This window comes from Crocodylus siamensis, chromosome 1, assembly GCF_052110815.1.
Source record: "Crocodylus siamensis isolate JL-2025a chromosome 1, ASM5211081v1, whole genome shotgun sequence".
NCBI lineage: Eukaryota > Metazoa > Chordata > Crocodylia > Crocodylidae > Crocodylus > Crocodylus siamensis.
The window spans coordinates 167,943,216-167,965,609 of NC_143395.1; the positions used below are offsets into that span (position 1 = coordinate 167,943,216).

The following is a 22,394-nucleotide window of genomic DNA, read 5'->3' on the forward strand; positions in this document are numbered from 1 at the left end:
CAGGCTGAGAGCCATGGGACTCTTTAGCCTGGAAAAACATAGGCTCGGGGTGATCTGATGGCCACCTATAAGTTTATCAAGGGTGACCACCAAGATCTGGAGGAACGTTTGTTCACCAGAGCGCCCCAAGGGATGACGAGGTCGAACGGTCACAAACTACTGCAAGACCGTTTCAGGCTGGACATAAGGAAGAATTTCTTTACTGTCCGAGCCCCCAAGGTCTGGAACAGTCTGCCAGCGGAGGTGGTTCAAGCACCTACGCTGAACACCTTCAAGAGTAAATTGGATGCTTATCTTGCTGGGATCCTATGACCCCAGCTGACTTCCTGCCCTTTGGGCAGGGGGCTGGACTCGATGATCTCCCGAGGTTCCTTCCAGCCCTAATGTCTATGAAATCTATGAAATCTCCCAGCCACACAGCCCCATTGGGTTGAAGCAGATCAGCAGTCCCAGGCTCCAGGAAAGGGCTGCCGTGCCTCCCTGTTCACAACAACTGTCCCACATCAAAGTCCACAACCTCAACCGCATGTGGGGTACCTGTAAACATGAGGGGAGGCTGCTTCTACATGTTGTAACTACAGTGTGTTGGAGCAGACTCAATTAATCAAGTCTTCTGGAGCGTGCTTATTACCGCACTCCAGCCAGCCTCTGTGTCTTGTGTATCAGCATCCCTGCACTTCAAAATGGTGGTGGGGCTCTTACTAAGAGCTATAGTTAAAGCACTCCCACCACCATTTTGAAGTGTGGGGACACTGATACATGAAATGCTGCAGTACTTTAACTCTAGCGGCTCTCAGAGCTGCTTTAATTAAAGCGCCCTTCCCTCCCCCAGGGAGCACATGTAAAAACACCCAGTCTGTGGGCAGCTGCCCCCCAACACACACCCCATCTCGCTCTCCTAAGTGCTCACTCATTCTCTGCGACCCAACCCCCACCCTCACGGGGAGAACAAGCATGCAGGCCCTGACAAATTGCAGGCATTTTCTATGCTCTATTTTTAAGAAGAATCTCTCCTCTTTGAGAGAAAAAATGCTTTAACTAGTTAGTTAGTTATGGGCTGGCACACTCAAAGAGAGCACATGAGACCCTTTATCCACCCAGTCTCCCCTGGGAACTTGACTGTTAAAACTAAGCAGATATCATGTCCCTTCTGCTAAAGGAAAATGTACTGTGACAAATGTCAGAGGTAAAAAAGTTGCATAACCTGCTTGAAAGTGGTGTTTAGTAACTGAGAGCAGGGAGAACTATAATTAATTAACCCAGCAGTGAAGAATTAATCCTGTTAAGCAACCACATTCTTTATACTGCTGAGGGAATCTTAGGTTACCTCTCAAGATGCCTGATCTTGCACCAGCACCCTCAAGCACCCTGCAGTGCTTGGGCAGACTGCCTCCTAAACTGAAGTGTCGTAGGCATGATGCTCAAGGAAATATGAGAGACAAGGTAGAATTTTAGGAATATCTTTTATTGGACCAACTGTATTTCTTCCAACTGTAACGTTGGTCCAATAAAACATATCACCCAAAAAATTCCTGTTTCCTCTAAACTGGAAGCAATGTAGTCATGGCCCTACAGGTAGATTAATTAGTTTAAGGGCAGGCTAACTGGCACTGATACCCACCCATTGTGTTATAGACACTGCTTCAGGTTTAAGGGCAGACCATTTGAACCAAAGTATGATGCTTGAAGGGGCTGCTGTTGACAGTAACTTCATGATTATAGACACAGCCTTAAAGAGTTTCCCATTCTGCTTTGGCTACTTACATCTCTCAGTGCTTTTATGCAGCTGAATTCCAGCCCTATCCTTGCCATCAGTCATACCTTCAATACCTCCCCTATTTGCTGAGGAGAGGGAAGCATGGAGCTGACTTACATTAATGAAAGAGGCATCAAATCCAGCGCTCCATTTTTTTTGTGGTACGAGCCCAGCAGCAAAGGAACCACAGCAAGGGCAAGGTTCTCGTCTGCCACACCGAGTCCTCAAGTTTTTGTTCTCATCTCTATTGCTCTAGATAAGGTGGACAATACCTTGGCTATAATATGTTCCATTGCTTTGCTATCCACACATCTCAAGTTTGCCACACAATCCAGGATTTTTTTTCTCCAGATCAAAAATCCAAAGGATCTTCTGTACTGAAGCTTCTTGCATCAAAGATGCAGGAGACTTGATATGGGTTATTACACAGCTGCTTCTTCCACAAAGCCTTTCACTGTGCAACAAGTCTTGCCTACAACATCAGACACAAGGTAGGCAGAGCAATGGTTAAACGCCAAAAGAACAAGCAACTAAAATTGTACATTTTCTTAAGTGGTTAGGACTCCACAGCACTTTATAGTTTTGATTTGTATTTATTTCCAAAGTTAAAATGTGTTTTACAGTTTGAAATTAATACTTTTAGAAAATCATTTAATGCTGTCTGATTAGCCCATTTATTCAGTGAAGTTCCCTGAGCTACTTTAGTTCAAATCAGATAACTAATTTTTCCATCAGTTAAACAAAGACATTTCTGTTAAAATATTTAAATGCCCTCAGCTTCCAGAAAGGCCACATTTAAATACTGTAAATTTAATGCATTTATATTTCATTCAGCTTTTTAGACTCAAAAACATGAGCTTTTTAGGATTAAGCTAAAATCAACCCAAAATGCTTTCTTTACAGAATATAAATCAGAACTGAACTTCCTGACATTTCTTTCAAAAACAAGAGTATGGATGTAACATTTTTATTTGCAAACATCACAGACTTCCAAAATGATTACAGTCAATAACAGTAACATAGTTAAATATAACATGACTAACACAGCATTACTTATAATATGTGTCATGCTAGGATAATTTAAACATTCACCTATGGCAAGGAGCAATTATACAGCTCTCTTTATTCCACTTTCTGACACAGGAAAGAACAACTTCCCTTGACAAACTTAACTAATTTATTTTACCTGTCAGTACATTGTCTTTGCTCAACAACATTGAATACTGCAAAAGTTCTCAGCCTTGAATATTTTAAGGTCCTGTGATACATACTATAATTTCTTCAACCAACTGGATTATTTTGATGCATCTATATATAAAAAACAAACCAAATAAAAGCCCAAAACAACACTTGCTTGTTATTCCACTCCCAGCCACCAGTCACTGCAATGAACATAACAATCCAGTAACAAAGTTACATTTCTACAGTGGCTGATACTGGGACCTGTATGCATTATTGTCAGTGATATTGCTGAGGATAAACTAATGTTAGTATTATTCTGGACACACTCCTCCCCTTCAAGTCTGATAAATGGTTAAATTAATCAGTTATAAGAGCCTGATTTATCAGTTTATTATGGCATCAACTAGGAACGTAAAAAAAAAATCTCAATTTAATATCCACACAAAAAAGTAAAGAACTGAAACTTCAAAGCAGTCTACCTACTTCATGCTTTGTTGACTCATTCCTTGGCTACTTCAAATTTCTTCCACTCTCTACCAACCTGTAATAAAGTAGCAAGAGGTCAAACTATTTCAAAAGCTGTTTTGTTTCATTTTCAAGATATTGGAATTCATGTGTAAATTAAAAATGTATGCTACCCCAGAAGGAAGCATACAGCTATCATCCTCCAACTTGTCCTTCTACCTCATGATTCTACAGATTAGAATGTATATAAAATTATAAAAGTGTTTGACACTGACTCAGATCAATGAGAGATCTCCTATCTCCACATATTACACCAGGAGGCCTAAATAAGAGTTGTAGGTATTTCTATGGGGACCAGACAACATAAAGTTAGTTTTATGTAGCTCAAGTCTTTTTTTGGATCTGGGCCTTCATCCTTTATAGTCTAAAGGGAAAAAAAATAAAGATTTGGGTGCAAAAAGCACTTTGGCAGACAACACATTTTCAAGGAACTTGCACCCTACATGATCCAATTAAAGATAATGGACCTTAGAGAGTCCCAAGGAATGCAACGTACAGAACCTTGTATCTCAAGAAATTACAAAGAAAATTTATTTCAGGTACTGTGCTTCGAGAAAGATTATTCACCAGTAAGAGCAAAGAAAGTATCTTCTACTCAAAATGCATTTTCTATCATTTTATTATTTTGTAGACAGGGTCTCCAACTTGAATTGTTCCAGTCTTATCAACACCAAAATACCAGCCAAAGAGAGGACTGGATTTGTATAAGTATTGTTCAGATGGATCACACAGACGGTAACTGCAGAGAGAAGAAGAATGTTATCAGCTGTGATAAATTAAAGCATGGTTTCAAGAAGTGAAGTTTGAAATACAGCAGTTAAACATATATAGGTATTCAGATTTTGTGTATGTTTCAAATTATGAAATAAGGTTCCTTCAGAAGTACCCTATACAATGTTTAATGTTCTTGTTTTGACACAGCTTTACTAGCATCCTTTATTCTAAGTTAGTAAATCACCATTTCTTATACTGTCTAATCTCAACTCCCAGCACGTTTTACCATTTACCAGAATACTCATGTAGAGTCAAACTCCAAAGAAAAACATAGTATGAAAATAGTCTAACCATTACACACAAACAACCCTATAATAAGGGCAGTGGAAGAAAATAAAAGGTATAGAAACATTTGAGGCCCATAATTTCAAAGGATTACAAAGAGTAAAAATTTTGGTTTAAGATTTTTTTTTTAATATTAAAGTACAGCATCTGGAAACAGTAGACCACTGACTAAAAAGTTATGTGAATTACAATACAATGTAGGGTGAATACTGAAGTGAGTGAGTTCAGTGAGATTCCTGGTGTGCCTAAAGTATCTCTCTTACATAACTATTTGCAAGATCTGTTCAAGTACCAATACACTTTCAGTGCATCTGAATGGATGGAGGAAGCTTATTTAGTTTTACAGACAGATCCAACATTTAAATCCTCTGTCCAGCACACTGACATAGGAAAGAAGGTTACTAAGGACCAAATCCAATACACATTCTGCACATATGCTTAACTGAACTATTATGAAGTAAATTATTTGTGGCAGTAACTTTAGACATACACATAGGCAATTACAAGACTGAGGCCTGATGGTATACCAATTTACATCAAGAAAGCATTATTTTATAGGGCCACATTTACAGAACACTTGATCTCCCATTTTGGTCACCTCCATAGACAAGAGCTAACCTGCTGTTAATGAAACAATTAATGGAATGGAAAAGCTTGCATACAACAGGAAAGGTATTTATACCTGAAAGCTTGCTAAGAATTTTTCCAACTATTTGAGGTAGTCTAATAAACAATCTAGTAAAAGATATCAGATTTACCCAAAGAACATTGGTTGATTATATTCAGACACATATGCAATGTATATGCATTATGCATGAAAAACCCTTAAGCATCTAAGCACACGCCATATACAGGTAGATTGCAAAACCTTACTTCTGCCCTTTGTCTATATGTATTATACAAATACATATATGTATATATTTACATATATATCTCAAAAAGGACTCAGTCTCATCCAGTACATTCTAGGGATCTACTCTGTGGACAGAAGTTGGAAAGTGGATAGTGAATAAAACAGGAAATTTGCAGGGGAAGTGATGATAGTCTCATTGTTAAGGTGGTTGAATATTAGCTTAGCAGACTGGATTTTACCCCTGCCACTGAATTACTAGTGATATATTTCTCATTTCTGGGTAGAAACTAGGGCAGGGTGGCACTTGTTCAGAGAGGCATAAGCATTCATAGGCTGCAGCCCTCTTCCCTGAATGCTATGAATGGACTTTCAGAGCGGAAGAGGAAAGGAGCAAACAGAAAGCAATAAAGTAATTTAAATTTAAATGGCAGGAAAAGGGAAAGGAAACGAGGAGGTACTGCTGAGAAGCAAAAGTAAGTTGAAGAAATCAAAGGGGAGGACTTACACAGGTAGCCTAGGTAATGAAATAAGAATCCATGGTCTCGGTTTATTCTAAACCACACGTAACACAGTGCAGTCTGCGGATGATTTCGTGTTCCGCAATTTTACCTTCAAGTTGGCTTTTAAAGTTGTGTTGTTTAAGAACAGCTGATGTCAGTGATGGAACATCCAGAGAGACTGAAGTGTTCTGCCATGGACTTTTGTGTGACTGACTTCTTGGTCTGTGTTGATGAGCAGGCACTGCTGGCATGTGGGTACATTGCAAGGCCTGGTGCCATGGTGAGAATAGGAGTTAAGTAGTCTGTTGCTGGAATGATGCTGATTGGGGCACTACCTGTAAGCCAGGACAGACTTGCACCCCAAGGCTACCTTGAGATAGTTATTTCTTTCCAAGAGGGAGGGGTTTAAGGTCGTTAATGATGTGTCCAAGGTGTTCAAGCTGGGGACTGTAGGTGACAACAAGGATTCTGTTGTCTTTGTTACAGGGTTGCTATTGTAGCTGGTTGAAGTGGGGTCTGAGTCTGGCTGTATTGATTTGAGTGGCTATAGCTTTGGGATTGCATTGTAAGTATAAGAATCCCTGCTCCAGCTCCTTATGGTGTGCATCCCAGCTGAGGAGATCAGAGCAGATACAGTTGAAATGTAGAACTTTGCTATGTAGATGATGAATCTAGTGGTGTGCTTAGGATGAAAGCAAGCGGCATGGATGTAGCTGTATCAGTCAGTTAATTTCTGATACAATGTGGTGGCGATGTGACTACTGTAAAGTTTCATAGTGGCATCCAAGAAATGAAGATTCTGGGTTGAGTAGTCAAAAGTAAGTTTGATAGATAGGTGGAAGTTGTTAAAACCCTGGTGAAATGTATCTAGATTCCTTTCCATGACATGATAAAGATGTCATCGATGTACCTTAGGGATACTAGGCATGAGAGGGCACCCAAGGAGGAAACAGATTTCAAGGTTTGTCCTAAATACATTGGCATACTAGGGGGGCCATGCACGTGCTTATGGCAGGGTTGTTCGCTTGTAGGTACTTGGAGTCTCCAAGTCTGAAATAGCTGTGTGCAAGGAAAAAATGGGACAGTGAAATGGAAACAAAAGCAGTGCCATTGTGTGGATTAATGCTTTTTAAGGCTTGTAATCCATTCTCACAGGGGGATGCTGGTGTACAGAGATGTGACATCATGGTAGCTATTATGGTGCCTGCTGCATGCTTGTCAATGCAGCCTAGTTTATTTAAGAAGTTTGCTGGCAGCTCCAGAGGCACATGGGAGTAGGATAGAGTAAATGGAGCCAGAAACTCCCTCTATAATGGTTCCAACGCCAGAGACAATGGGCCATCTCGGGTTGTCACATTGGTGGATCTTGAATAACAAGTAAAAAGGTGCCTGGTCTGGGTTCCTGAAAGCCCAGGAAAAAATATCCTTTTCTGTGTTTCTGGAGGTAGTACCTTGAAGAGCTTGCATAGTTCCCTCTGGTATTGTTCTGTAAAACTCAGGGTTGGAATGTTCTCTTTCAGTTTCCTGTGTGTATGCTGTTTTGTCCATAATAACAACCAGCTTATATGTTACAACTTCAGGGTGGGCACAAACATGGAAACAATTTATGTACGGGACAGAGTGAGCCTAGAACCCTCAGGTGGAGACGTCCTTCATCTTGTGCTGCACAAAGGTCAAGTCTGTGATAGCTTGATCATTGTGTAGCTCTGGGTCATAGAATTATTCCTTTAAAGGCAGTAGAAAAAGCCTTGAGATCCCCATACAGCTATACCTTCTTGAATTGTGTAGCAGGGAAGAAGGAATGACCACAAGGCAGTGCAGACGTTCAGCAGGGCTAAGAGTTTTATTGGACAGGTTGATGATATTGCTGCGGATTGCTGTTGGAGCATTTAAGTTTGGAAAGTTTTGTTTACTTCATCTTCTTTAAGAAGGCTTCCAGTCTCAGTCTCCTTGGCCACCTACTCTTATCCCAAGTACTGCCACTCTGCAACTCCCAGCTCCACTTTTTCTCTCCCCCAGCATTACCCTCCATGGCCCAGTTTTTTCCTCCCCCACTCTGAGACATACTCAGCATTGAAAAATTCAGCCCATACTATTCAAATTTAGCAAAGCTATAAGCAACTTAAAATGGGATTTTACAACAGGAAATGTTTGACAATCTTAATAATAGGTGATGCTACCAGTCTGACCCATATTATTCATACTCTTGGGTTGAGGAAGGGGAGAGAAAATGTGGAAAAGGGGGAAGACAGAACCAGGAAGTAGTATAACTGAGTGGAAGGTGACAAAGGCATCAGCTACAAGTACTGCCTATGTGTGGGAGCATGAAAGCAGGTGTGGTTGCTGCTGCTCCAGCAGCAACTGGCCATACTGCCTGCTCTGCCCCATGTATTGTAGCTGCCCCACATGTGGAACTGCCCAGTTATGTCTCTGCATCGAGTCCTCTTTTCAATACAATGCGCCTGTGCAGGACAAGATAGGACTGAGCCAAATGTAGACACCTTTAGGAGTGCACAATGGCATACAGCATGCATTTCAAAACTTATTTTTTTATATGTTACTGGCTTACTGGCAATCATCCATATCTGCCTTGCTAACACAAGCAAAAGATGAGAAGCACTAACATATTTTTACTACCTTTTCAGTGTTTCCAGTGGTTCTTTTCTGTCCATGATCCCAGTTTCTGGATCAATAGTTGTTAAAAGACACCTGAAGAGACACATAATGTTAGACCACAGAAGTTTTTTTTAACATTTTTTTCTTCCAGTATCTTCCTCCACATTTACCTGGGGCAACCCATCGTCCCTTTCATGTCCACACTACCAATGCAAATTTCATCCCAGGAATCCTAAGGGAAACAAACATTGATTCAATATGTACTAGACACACTGGCACTTAACCATTTTCCAGGACTTGATTCTAAGCATAGTTATTACTATAAAAATAAGCATTATTTTACAGCATCATATTTTCTTATACTCCCTAAATAATAGTGTCACAAATAGGCTATTATTTTTTAATTAAAATACGTTATCAATGCATTTATCCGCCACAGAGCAATTCTATCATATAACATATTGATCTGCTATCTATTAAGACAAAACAATTAAAGCAGATTTGCATCAGTTAGCAGGTCAGTCGGATCCCTAGAAGAGGTTACACTTCAGGCATGATTACCCAGTTAATCAAGTCTTAAATAGTAACTCAGCTAAACGTTCATGCAAGTAATGGCATGATAATATGAGAAATAAGCCTCAAAACTATTCCAAAAACTGTGTAATAATTTTGTGGTTGATTTCCATTGCACTTTAAAATGATTGTGGGGCAAGGTCCCTGCCATGCAGCCTGATGCCAGTTGCATGGTGGGCCTCTGGACCACAGTGCAGTCCTGAGGTTGGGATCAACAATCAGCTGATTGTTGGTTCCAAACCCAGGACTTCACTGGAGTCTTGAACCAGCTTTGGTGTGGTCCCAAGGCTGAGACCAACAATCACCTGACTGGCAGTCCCAACCCTGGGACCACAATGGTTCACCAGGCATCTAGTTTTCTACTGCCTGGAATTATGATCCTGGGCTCCCCTGAACTGGCAAGTAATAATGGCATGATCAAGATCTGATCCATGATCCCAAATTATGCATCCTGCCAGGCACGTGTGGCATGGCAAGAGGTGTGAATGCTGAGATTGGGGAATAGATCCCATTGCACCATTATGTGGAACACATGCCAAAGGTCTTGGATGAATTACTAAATTGCTTCACTAAAAGGTAACAGATTGGTCATATAAAGCTTACTAGTGTTACAGAAAGTCAATTTCTACAGAAATATATTTAAGATAATATCAAACAAAAGTAAGTTCATGAAAAACTAAGGTTGATAACACCCTAAGATCATATTTTTGCTTATTGTTCTCAGAATAGTCATAACTAGTCCCTGATTTGCACATATAAAATAGTATTGGGCCTCAGTCCTGTATACTTATCCATAATAGTGTCAGCCATACACAATGGTAAAGTTCAGTGCATGTGTAAGGGGTTGCTAAATTTGGGCCTTATTTTTACTACTCTACATTAAATACAAAAATATTAAATTCATTCCAAGACAAAAAATTCCAAAATGTAAGGTCCCTTAATAATACTTCTGGGTGTTTAAATGTTCTTTTCTGGTAGCACAAATTCATTTTGAATATAGTTAGACCTGGGTGAATTATTCATTGTGAATAAATTAACTGACAACTGTAGCCATTTTTTAAACTATAAATCAATTCAGCCCCTTGAAATAGTCTGTTGCACAAACTATTTGGTAAATATTTGAGAATAACAACATTAAATCCATGACATCTTCAGGGAAACAAATTCAAACAAATGTTAACAAGCATGCTTTCTGCATCCTTTAACCAGCTCTATATACAGCAAAGTACATCACTGGAGTCATAGAATCATAGAAGTATGATGGGAAGGGACCTTGTAGATCTTCAAGTCCGACCCCCCGCCTGGGCAGGAGAAAAACTGGGCTCAAATGACTCCAGCCAGGTAGGCATCAAGCCTCTTCTTAAAGATCCCCAGGGTAGGAGCCAGCACCACTTCCCTAGAAAGTTGGTTCCAGATCCTAGCCGCCCTAACTATGAAGTAGTTCTTGCAGATGTCCAATCTAAACCTACTCTCCAATAATTTGTGTCCATTATTCCTTGTCATGCCAGGAGGCGATAAGGGAAACAGTGTCTCCCCCAAACCCTTCTGGTCCCCCCAGTGAGTTTATAGACAGTCACCAGGTCCCCCCTCAGCCTTCTCTTGTGAAGGCTGAACAGGTCTAGGTCCCGCAGTCTTTCAATGTAGGGTCTGCCCTGTAGTCCCCAGATCATGCGGGTGGCCTTCCTCTGGACCCTTTCAATGTTGTCTATATCCCTCCTGAAATGGGGCGCACAGAACTGGACGCAGTACTCCAGCTGTGGCCTGACCAGCGTTGCATAGAGGGGGAGGATCACCTCCCTGGCTCTACTTGAGATGCACCTGTGAATGCACGACAAGGTCCGGTTAGCCCTGCCAACCGTGACCTCGCATTGTCGGCCCATGTTCATCTTGGAGTCAATAATGACCCCAAGATCCCTTTCTGCCTCCGTGCTCTCAAGAAGGGAGTTTTCCATTCTGTAAGTGTGCTGCTGGTTTCTACTGCCTTAGTGCAGCACCCTCCACTTGTCAGTATTGAAACGCATCCTGTTTATGTTAGCCCATTCCTGTAACCTATCCAGGTCTTGCTGCAATCTTTCCCTCCCTACTAGCGTGCTCACCTCACCCCAAATTTTGGTATCATCAGCGAATTTAAACAGGCTGCTTTTCACCCCGTCGTCCAAATCGCTGATGAAAAAATTGAACAGCGCAGGCCCCAGGACCGAGCCCTGGGGGACTCCGCTGCCCACTTCCCCCCAGGTCAAATATGACCCGTCCACCACGACCCTCTGAGTATGATCGTTGAGCCAATATGCAATCCATCTGACTGTGTAGGCATCAATGCCACAGTCGCCTAGTTTTTTAATGAGGATGGGGTGGGAAACGGTATCAAAGGCCTTGCTGAATTCCAGAAAGACTACGTCCACAGTGACACCTGCATCTATTGCCTTTGTGACCTGATCATAAAAGTCAATCAGGTTGGTCTGACATAATCTGCCCCTAATGAAACTGTGCTGGTTGCCCTTGAGCATCATCCCTGAAGCCAGCCCATCACAGATGTGCTCCTTGAGGATCTTCTCAAAGAGTTTCCCTAGGACTGAGGTAAGACTGACGGGCCTATAGTTGCCCCAGTCCGCTCTCTTCCCTTTTTTGAAAATGGGGACCACGTTAGCTATCTTCCAGTCATCCGGCACCTGGCCCGAGCACCATGAGCGCTCATAAAGCCGTGCCAAGGGCTCTGCAATAACCCCAGCTAGCTCCCTCAACACCCTGGGGTGGAGAGCATCTGGACCCGCTGAGTTGAACACGTCCAGCCCCTCCAGAAGCTCTCTAACCCCGTCCTCCCCAGCCTGAGGTCTGAAGGCATTCCCCTCGAGTCCATCTGGCATCACAGCAGGGAGTAAAGTTGGAAGGAAGGACCCAGCTTTATTGTACTGTAAGAATACCGATCCCCCGCAAAAAAAACAAAGCAAAACAACAAACAAACCACCAAACAAACCCACAACCCTTCTGCCCATGTGTAGTTGTTCTAATTTTATATTTGACAGTTAACTTTGTATACACTCTAGGTTCTTATTTTAAGCCACCATTTTTGTGGAACTTCTGTTTTTAATGGAAATAGCCAGTCTTTCCTTATTAGTCTAAAATACTACCTACTGTAATCCCTTTTTGAATACAAAGGCTCAATCCCAGTAGGAGAATGTTGGGAATTTCAGGAATGATCTAACCCAGTACTGGGAGAAGCCTCTGCGCACATCCTTGATGAAGTGAACTCCAGCTCACAAAAGCATATACTGTAAATATGTTTAATTTAGTTAAGTCTATAAAATGCAGATCCATCCTGTCTGTGAACATATGGCAATTTGATTACTGCATAGTATTTACCTCCTCAAAGGCACTACAACCTGTAACAAGAATATTGGGTCTGAAGTTCTGGATTGTAACTTTTTTCTCCAGCCTTGTATTTAGATCTTCCAGTGAAGCTTCTGAGATGATCATAACTGGGCTGCAGTCAGGATAGGCAACCTATTATACACAGGAAAACAAACAAATCCTTAAGCTGCCATAAGAACATGTTTGTCAAACAGCCAAAGTCTGCAGGATAGGAAAGTGAAGAAACAGGTAAGCGTGAACTGGTGGCCAGGGAGTCTTATGCCGTTGTAGCCAAATGCTTCCTCAAGTGTAATAAACTGAAAAGCAATTTCTCCCTTTCCAATAGAGTAAACCATTGTAAACTATACTTGGTCAAACTTTAATATTAAATTTCAATTTATGAAGGATGAATAGATTAACAACAGATGTCAGGTACTGTTATAAGATCAACAAGGCATTGTATTACAAATACTTCTAAGCATATCAGCAGAAGGTATTACAATTCCCTGGCCTTTTAGACTCTGTAACAGCCAATTAATGATTAACAACATTGATTAACCATTTATTAATCTTTTTATACATGAATTCTAAAAAGAGCTTTCATGTGAATTGATCCAGAATTTAAAAACATTATTCAAAACCTTTCCAGTTTTCTTTCTGCCAGTCAGAAGTTTCTTTTGGCCTTTACAGAGCTTAGCTTTTCTTTCCATCCCCTTTGATCAGCATGAAGTCTGTCAGCATGTCTGAACCTCTGCTATGGGATATTATTGCTTGTCTTACCTTGAAATATCAAAAATGGGCAATTCTCTTTAGTTCTAGTAAGACTGAGATCAGGAACTACTAAATCACATTATTACTTTCCTATTTCAATCTACATAAATGGTATTTCTCCATAGAGAAGATGCAATCTATCATGGGACCTGAAAAGATATTTACTCAAATTAACACCAACATTAAATTGTTATTTCCCATTCTCTTCGATCTACAAAAATGCAAACATCTTTCTGCCCCAGCAGAGGCCACTGTGCCCTACTGAGAACTCCCACCTGGCAGAAAAGAACTACCGTCTCTACACTACTTCCCTTGCCAGCTTTGCTGACAGCAAGTTAAGTGGAGGCTAGGAGAAGCAGACAGGATAGTAGGACACTGGATTCTAACAACTGAAGGGTGCCCAGTGAGAGCCCTGCTTTAGCACAACACCTAGTTTCCCTGCTCACACGCCCTTTCCCTGTTGCATAGGTGAAGAAGAGCTGCCATCGTTTCCCCAGAAGCTTTAATCCACTGTTACAGAGCTGAATCTAGCCTACTTTCTTGAAACAAAAGAAGAGAAAAGATAGGGGTATACATTACAGGGCAGGGAAGGGAGATGAAGAGGAGGGGGTTTCAGCATACACTACTGGCCAGCAACTTGCCTTCACAAACCTCATCCTCTCATTCAGTGAAGCACAGGGAGCCACTTAGTCCTGTGCTGTACTGATTCCTCACAGAATCTCTAGTTCTCGATGTACAATAACTTTAAAAGGATTTAAAGCAAGATTTAAGCATGTAAATAATCCCAGCAATGTCAAGGGGACTACTTGCATACTTGAAGCTAAATATGTGGTTACCACATTGCTGGACGGGAGGTTTAGGCAGAGGAAGACACATACAAAACAGGACTTTTTGCATAAACAGAAATAAAATAGATCCTTTGCTTTCCTTATCTGTGGGTCGGAAAACAGGCATGATATCTTTTGAATTTCTGGGCATCATGGAGGTCTCAAAGTGCACTAGTCGATATGGCTGTGTAGTCAAGAACGAGGTGATCCATTCAGCTGCCTCATCTCCACAGTCTCTGCCTTGGACATCAAATCCAAAGATCCTAAAAGGTTACAAAAGAAATCAGAGAATTGGCCTGAATGCTGAGAATGCTCATATACTTATTTTCATCTCTACACTTAAAAGTTAAACTTCCCACTATACAAATGAAAAAAAATGTAGTAAACAGGCTTTCTGAGGGACAATAAGATGGAAAATTTTGATTTTAACTCGGGATCCACCAGAACTCCCTACAGGCCTACTTATAAAACCACTCCCTTTCCCCACCCCACAAGAGCCTACAATCAAGCACATGCAATGCTACTTCCTTGCAGTCAGGTAACTAGAATACTATAAAATCTTTTGTATTACTGAATATAGTAATATATTGTCTTTCCTCTTACAGACTGAACAAGATTCATATGCAGACAAAGTTAACTGGCACAAAAGGTACTGTAACGAATGGGTGCTGTTTCTTGTTGGTTATAAAAAGAAAAAAAGTATTCTGCACGAATGCCAACAATACGAAGAGAAAAATCTCTATCCAAAACAACACCAATTTAGATTAAATTAAATTAAACAAGAAAATGACAAAGTCAAACATAACAGCTATAGTTAACATTTGTTAATCCCAACCCTTGTCATTAGAAGAGTTTTGCCTCAATTTTTTAGAAGATTCAAGCCAAAACTGAGAGATTGTCACCCAAAGACCTTGTCAGCTGAACTTATGATATCAAATAATATCTAAGACACAGAAAATTTAATTTGTTGTTTCATGACAGTGAGTGGAGTAAGGCTGTAACATGGTTTACTTTTTAAAAAGATATTTATATCCTCTTTGAATTCTACATGCTCAGTCAAGTCAGCTAAAAACCAGGTTTAACCAGTTCAAGAATAATACTAAAGTTTATGAAGGATCTCAAGGTATGCAAGTCTTCATCACATAAACTGTCCCCAGAAGTGAGTTGTTCTAGAAGACTAACATTTCCCCTAACATGAAAATGCGAAAAAGAAAAAATAAGGGATATTTGAAAATTCTCTCACAGAGTTCCCAATGAGTTCTAATGTCTGGCTCCATACATTATGGAATGAGATACTCTTTCTATAGAGAGGTGAGGATTTAATATGGAAACTAATTCTACATGGTAGAAAATGCTAACAATAGCAGACCATGTTTCCAGCCATATGGCAATACATTTCAATGACAGTCATTATTGATGGTGTTATCTTTGAAATGGTCATTTAGATCTAAAAGGAAGATAAAGTTCATTAAAGCCACAAGAAATTCTCAGACAACAGCATTGAGCAGAGTGGATAAATAAATAGAAGTTTTAGAATATTTCAACCTTTTCTACCATCATGTTCATATTCAACTTATTTCTACTCAGACTGCTAGCTATATGTATGCTCCTGAGAAAGCTGTATTTGTTTGTGTGTGTGTGTATATATATATATGAAAACAGGGCCAGAGGACTCCTATGCAGCTTTTAAGGCTAGCAAGTCATTGTGTAGAAAATATGTGTGTACATATGTATGCGTACATACACATATATACACACACACACACTTACTACAAGATGGCTTGCCAGCCTTAAAGGCAGTACAGCAGCCCACTGGCCAGGTTTTTCTAAGTTAATAAGTTATTTCAGGTAAAACAATTGAAATGCATCAAAATAGCCTCCACTATTTAACTGCTACATTCTTCCCCCTCACCCAGCCTGCCTCTCACCCATTGACTCCTCAATTCACATCTTCACTGACTGCTTATCTTACATGCAGACCAGCCCAGCCTCTGGCTGCTTTACTTTTCATTCCATCCAGGAAGAGCACACACCAACTGCAGAGACTTCCTCAGCCTGATGAAGGATTTTTAAACGCGAAAGCTTGCTAAAATATATTTTTCCAACTATTTAAATTGGTCTAATAAAAGATATCAGATTCACCAAAAGAACCTTGTTTGCCTCAAAACAGCCTGAAATTCTGAAAGTGCTGAGCACATACCCCCTGTAAATCAAGGTATGCCAAATTAGGCATACAAAATAATGGTAACCAAAGTTAGTTGCTGTTAAAAATTTTGTACCCCATGCTGAAAGCCATTTTTTACATCCCCAGTGGAGAATATTTTTGCCATAAACATGCTGCACGGTCATCCTGTACTGCTATATCTCTACTTAAATTCATACATGGCAAGGGTGTGAAAGATACAGCCCTATCATCCAGCTCACGGAGCTGCCTGCCACATGTAGCGCACATTGGCCCTGACCGCTTACACTCCATGCAGCAAGGAACTTGTCTGGCATGGGCCAGAGCGGCTGGGTGAACTGGATCCAGACCAGAAGTAGCGAGCTAAGCTGAGCAGAACAAGCACTGTCTGGAGCACCCGGCAGCCGCAGTGCCTCCTGTCACCTCCCAGACTGGCCTACTACTCCCGCTGGGCAGACTGAAGGCTGCAGCCCTGGAGCATTCTAGGGCTGTGGTGCTCACTCTGCCCAATGTGCAAAACAAAGTATTTATCCCTCATCTCATTATTAGAAATAGTTGACCCATTCACAAAACTTCAACCTTAGGCAGGTACCTGGCAGCGAAATTTTCAGTCTAAGCCATTCACACGTGGCAAAGTTATAATGGAATGTTATCTATTAGGAGTCAGGAGACCAAAGTTCTCTTCCTAGATGTACCAGTTGCTCATAAATTGACCTCTGGCAAATCAGTCCCTACAACTCATTTTCTGTGTTTGCAAAATGAGGGAGATACTTGCTTCTGAAAAGTCCAGAGGTATATAAAAAATATATGGTAACATATAATCGCTCATTGTTTAAAACTATAACTTATGGATGTTAATTACTTTTAAATCTTTTTCTAATGTTCTATCAAATTTTGAAAAATAAAATTTCAGAAATTTTTTTTTAAGCTAGAACACTTTTGATCAGACTGAATACATACAAATTAACATTTGTTTTAAATAACTATTTTCCCCATACTTTTATGGTGTGTCCTCACTGCCAATTTGCATTTCTCATGTAAACAAAAAAGCTGATTTACATTAGTCAACAGTAGTTTCCACAGCAACTTATTTATATGCAGAACTAGCAACCACAGTTCTTTACACACTTGGTGTTTTCTTTAGTCACTAGAAAAAATGGTAAGCTATTTTGCCAGCCAAATAAGAAATATTTATCAACATGGCTAGGTAGATTCATAACATTTAGAGCTACCAAAAAACATTTGAAGGTGAAAAAAGCATCCTCTTTTCTCCTAGGTACTCACCATTTTCCAAAAGGGATTCATTATAAAGGTAAAATATTCTGTCACACTAATGCTAACTTGCCAGTTGCATGTCTATGATGATGCACACCTTCCTGAAAATCAAGAAGCAGCTATATGCATTACCAAGATTTTCAGAAGCACCACCCAGGCAAACAAAATAAAGGCACATGGTAGTGCCAGAGTGATGTTGTAGCTGTGACAGTCCAGGAAATATGCAAAGCAAGGAGTTCTGTAGATGATACCTTTTTTGTGAATCGACTACATAGTTGAGACAGACCAGCTTCTGAATGTAATGCATTTTTTCGTGAGTCAGACCTGAAAATCACCTCAGACCTGCATTTGCTTCTGCACTTCAGGTCAGACCTGAAGAAAAATGCGTTGCATTTGAACACTTGCCTAACTCTATCCCAACTATGCAGTTAGTCCAATAAAAGGTAGGAGTGTGTGAAGGAGGTGCTATTCGATTCGGATTTGGCCCGAATCAGGGATAGTGATTCAATTCGTTGATTCAGATCACTGTCCCTGATTCAATTCGGCTGAACCTGAAGATTTGATGCTGATTTGGAGAATCAGCGATTCGCACACAGACACAGCTTTAAATGTTTTTTTTACATACCTCAAGGTTCCAGCATGGCTTGTGAACACTGCAATGCTGAGGTACATGAAGCGTCCCACAGGAGGAGGGGGGACCCTCCATGTGCTCGGCAGCAAACCCGGAAGTTCTGGGTCTGCTGCGCAGCACACTGAGGGGCCTCCCCGCACCTCCCCAGCTTGGCAATTGGTCACAGCGGGACCCCAGGTGCCCCGCTCCCCAGACCCAGGAAGCACCAGTCACTGAGCTGCGGGGTGTGGGAGGCTCCCTGTGTGCTCCCTGGCGGACCTGGAATTGGACCAGAAGTGCTTCTGGTCTACTTCTGGGTCTGCTGCAGAGCAAACTGGGGAGTCCCCCCGTGCTCCTATGGGATGCTCCATGCGCCCCAGCATCCCAGCATTGACGAGCTGCCTGGTACCTTGAGGTATGTAGAAAAAACATTTTAAGTTCTGTCTATGTCCAAATCAATCTTTCCGAATCTCTCCAAATTGATTTGGAGGGTTCCGATTCCATTTAGAAAGATTAAAGGGTCCTCTGATTCAATCTGGATTCAGAGATTCGGCCACTGAATCAGGCCAAATCGAATCAGGGACCAAACTTCGCACAGGCCTAATAAAAGGCATCGCCCACAAAAATCCTTGTCTCTTAAAGACGTGAGTAATTTTGATATTTCTACTAAGGCTCTGAAGATCGTAACTTATTTGGCAGATCTACTGTATGGTCTTTAATATTTTCTCTTCTGCAATAAGTGGGTTTATTTAATAGGTAGAAAATAAGTACATTTTATCCTTTTGTACCTGCAATTATGCACTTTATTTTTCCTGGAAAGTTTAATGGGAACACGCAGCTCCTTCATTTCTGGTGCACTGAGCATCAAGTAGCCATTGCCACAGCTTACAGAAATCAGCACTAGCCGAGGCTCCTGCCGACCAGTGACCATATGTCCATCCTCTTTAATTACAAGCCAAAACCTATAGTTTAAGAAAAGGAGAGGAGTATATATATATATATTCAACATCACAAATATTACTTGTGTTTATGCCATATCATCAATGTGCAGAGAACTAGGTGCAGATATAGAGAGAGATTCCCTGCTTCACAGAGCTTATGCATTTTCTCCTGCACTGTTCAGGTTCCTGATTCCTGAAGAATCCGATTCGTCCCTCAACACTCTTTTGTCCTTACTCAACACAGTGATGTCCCTCAGGAAAGGCTTCATTGGAGAAGCAGAGAAAATGGATAGAACTGAGAATCTACAGCACAAAATGATTTTATCAGAGGTTTCTTACTAAGGAACTTACTGCCAGATTCCATACTAAGACAATAGCATCCACACATTTAAAATACAATATACGTGTATTGGGCAGGTCCAGACACGTATGGACGTTTGGTTCTCCAAGGACAAGTAGTGGTGGTGCACCTTGTGCCACCACTTCTTGTCCCTGGGTAATGCCCATGCCACATTTGGCACGCAACAAGTTGCCCTGGGTGGGGTAGGGGAGGCTGGGGCCAGCACTGGGCTGGCCCCAGCAGCCTTACCTGGGGGCCTTCGGGGCTGCAGCCATGGTGATTCTGCCTCACAGAGCCTGACTGGCAGCAGAGCGTGACTCCGGGCAGCCTGGCTCTTCTTTTCAGCAGCATGCGCTGGCTGAGTGTTCATTGCTCTGTTTTTTTTTCACAGTTTTTTTTTTTGACCCTTGAATAGCCAGGGGTCAAAAAAAGCCACAGGAAAAAACACCCCAGCAACCAATCCTGACACAACTCAAGACATGACACTCTAAATTGCCACAGATAAAGCAGGGAAACTATGGCAGCCAACATCCTGCTTCTAGAAACAGTCGCTGTGGCCCCTGCTATACATTACATCAGGGTAGGCAACATTTTTTGGCCAGAGTGCTGAAAGACCCACAGTGTCTACCTCGGAAGGTGCTGGAGTGCTGACATGCTGGAGCTCAGAAAAGAATCCTGACCACAGCCAGCCCAGAGCCCAGTCTGCTTGCAACAGGGCTCGCAGCCTCCCAGCTGCCTGCTGGGAACAGCCTGGGCTCTGTGGCTGGTAGCAGCTGCTTAGAGCCTGGGCTGGCAGTGGTGTACAGAACAAGATGGCCTTGCGTGCCATACTCAGCACGTGTGCCGGGGGGGTGCTGACCCCTGCATTATATATAGCATGCAATTCACTGGTTCATTCTGGACTAAATTTAGACTGGCCACACGTGCCAGGTAAGTATCACACAAGTCACTGGTGAATTGTGCAATAAATTTAGACAGCCACCTAGGCAAAGTAAGCCCAGCCACACATGCAAAGTAATTATCACACAATTCCCTGGTGAATCACAAACTAAAGCTAGAAGGGCCACACGTGCAAAGTAAGGATCACACAGTCCACTGGTGAATCATACACTAAATGCAGATTGGCCATACATGCAAAGTGACCATCACACCCTAAAAAAGGACTCTAAGAAGAGCCAACCAGTGACCAAATTAGTGCTTGACAAAAAATGGAACAGCTTTCTAGCCAGCGTTCATTTGAACCCAGGGCTAGTGCTAGGGGGTGGTCTGTGGGGGGAATATAACCAACCCTCCCAGCACCATTCTCGTCCAAGCCCCCCGCTCGCCCACACTGGTGAGCCTGCCCTACTGCAGCCCACAGCCAGCGTTCCCTCTAAGTGGTGTGGTGTGCGTGGCTATGCAGGTGTGCCCGGTAGTGCAGCATGAGTGGACCTGCATGGCCATGCATGCCACGCCGCTTAGAGGGAACGCTGCCTGCAGCGGTGTAATGCCTTAAGGCAGCGGTTCCCAGACTCTGCCAGGTTCCCAGACTCTGCCAGACTGCACCCAGCCAATTTAAAATGATACAACCTGAAGTACTGCCAGTGCATTTTTCAGTTCAACCCAAAGGACCACCAGCACAGAGTTGTCATAAGCAATCAGTCTAAGAAATCTGTTAACCTGCACCACTGACAGGTTGTCTGCGCACCCCTGGCGGTACCCATACCATGGGCTGGGAACCGCTGCCTTAGGTGGGTATTGGTAAAAAATAATAATAATAAAAAAAAGAATATGTTCGGCCAGAAGATATATAGCACAACCCCCCAATTTTCTGCCCAAGAGGTGTCCTACCCGTTTGAACCTGTGGCAGGGCCCCCACCCTCCGCTGGCTGCAGAGGGGGCACCAATCTAAGCAGGAAAGGGGATCCCTCCCAAACCCGGCGAGACCCCCTGGCAGCAAACCCCGCGCCAGTGGCCTGGCCTGGCCGGGCGCCCCCCGGCGCTACCTGTCGCGCAGGTCCCCGCTGCGCAGCCCCAGCGCGGTCAGCTCGGCGCGGCGCACGGCCGCCCCCCCGCACGACTTCACCGGGTACAGAAACAGGGCGCCCACAGAGCCCACCCGCTGCAGCCGCCGCCGTCGCCCGCCCCAGCGCCAGGCCAGCGCCGCCGACACGGCCAGCGCCAGGGCCAGCGCCGCGGAGGCCCCCACATAGGCCGCCCAGCTGGCTCCGCTCATGGCCGTTGCGGCTGCAACCCGGGGCTGTCCCCTGTGCGCCCTTCCCCGGCCAGCCCCGGGCCGCGCGAGGAGCTCCGCCTCGCTCGGGAAGGGTGGGGGATGTAGAGAGGCCGAGGAAGGCCCTCTTTGTTCTCCCCCCTCCCCCTCAATGATGGTTGAATTAATCCGTCAGGTTATTCATTATCCGCAGAGCTGGCTGAGCCACTAAGCGCTTCTCTCGGCCCTCGGCTCGTGGTGGCTGCCCGCTGGGATCGCTAGGGTTAAATTTTCCTCAGACTCTTTGGCTCCCAGTAAGCAGAGGTGGGGTGGGGAAAGAAGTCTCCTTTCCTGCGGGGGTCATTCCTGTCTGGGATAGTTACATATTGACCTAATAAACAATCCCCTTCACCTCCCCTCGAGTTGCCAAGGGGAACATGCAAAGAAGGAGTTATGTGCTAGTTACATATTTACACGATAAACAGTTGGCTTAGCTTGGCACCAATTGCCAAGGGGTAGATGCAAAGAAGGGGTTACATTACATATTTACAGCCTAGTTACAGAGACGTAGCCATGTTGGTCTAAGGACACGGGCAGACAAGGTTCTTGGGGTTAATCCGATATCTTTTATTAGGCCAACTCAAATAGTTGGAAAAATTCTTCTTAGCAAGCTTTCAGGTTTAAATACCCTTCATCAGGCAGAGGAAGCGTCTGCAGTTGGTGTGTGCTCTTTTTCTGTTTCAAATGGAAAAGAGCACAGCCCGGCTGCAGACACTTCCTCTGCCTGAGGAAGGGTATTTAAACCTGAAAGCTTGAAAAGAAGAATTTTTTCAACGATGTGAGTT

General features: G+C 42.7%; 1 protein-coding gene across 1 annotated transcript; it reads right to left on the reverse strand.

Annotated features, from left to right (window-relative positions):
• Positions 1 to 2,707: 2,707 nt before the first annotated feature.
• On the reverse strand, positions 2,708 to 21,787 carry MTARC2 (mitochondrial amidoxime reducing component 2). Its single transcript, XM_090048536.1, has 7 exons — positions 21,344 to 21,787; positions 18,866 to 19,039; positions 14,110 to 14,273; positions 12,425 to 12,564; positions 8,662 to 8,723; positions 8,513 to 8,584; positions 2,708 to 4,202 (listed from the first exon to the last, which is right to left on the reverse strand). Exons 1-7 carry the CDS (start codon positions 21,571 to 21,573, stop codon positions 4,076 to 4,078), a joined length of 969 nt encoding a protein of 322 aa, XP_089904662.1. The 5' UTR covers positions 21,574 to 21,787; the 3' UTR covers positions 2,708 to 4,075.
• Positions 21,788 to 22,394: the final 607 nt, after the last annotated feature.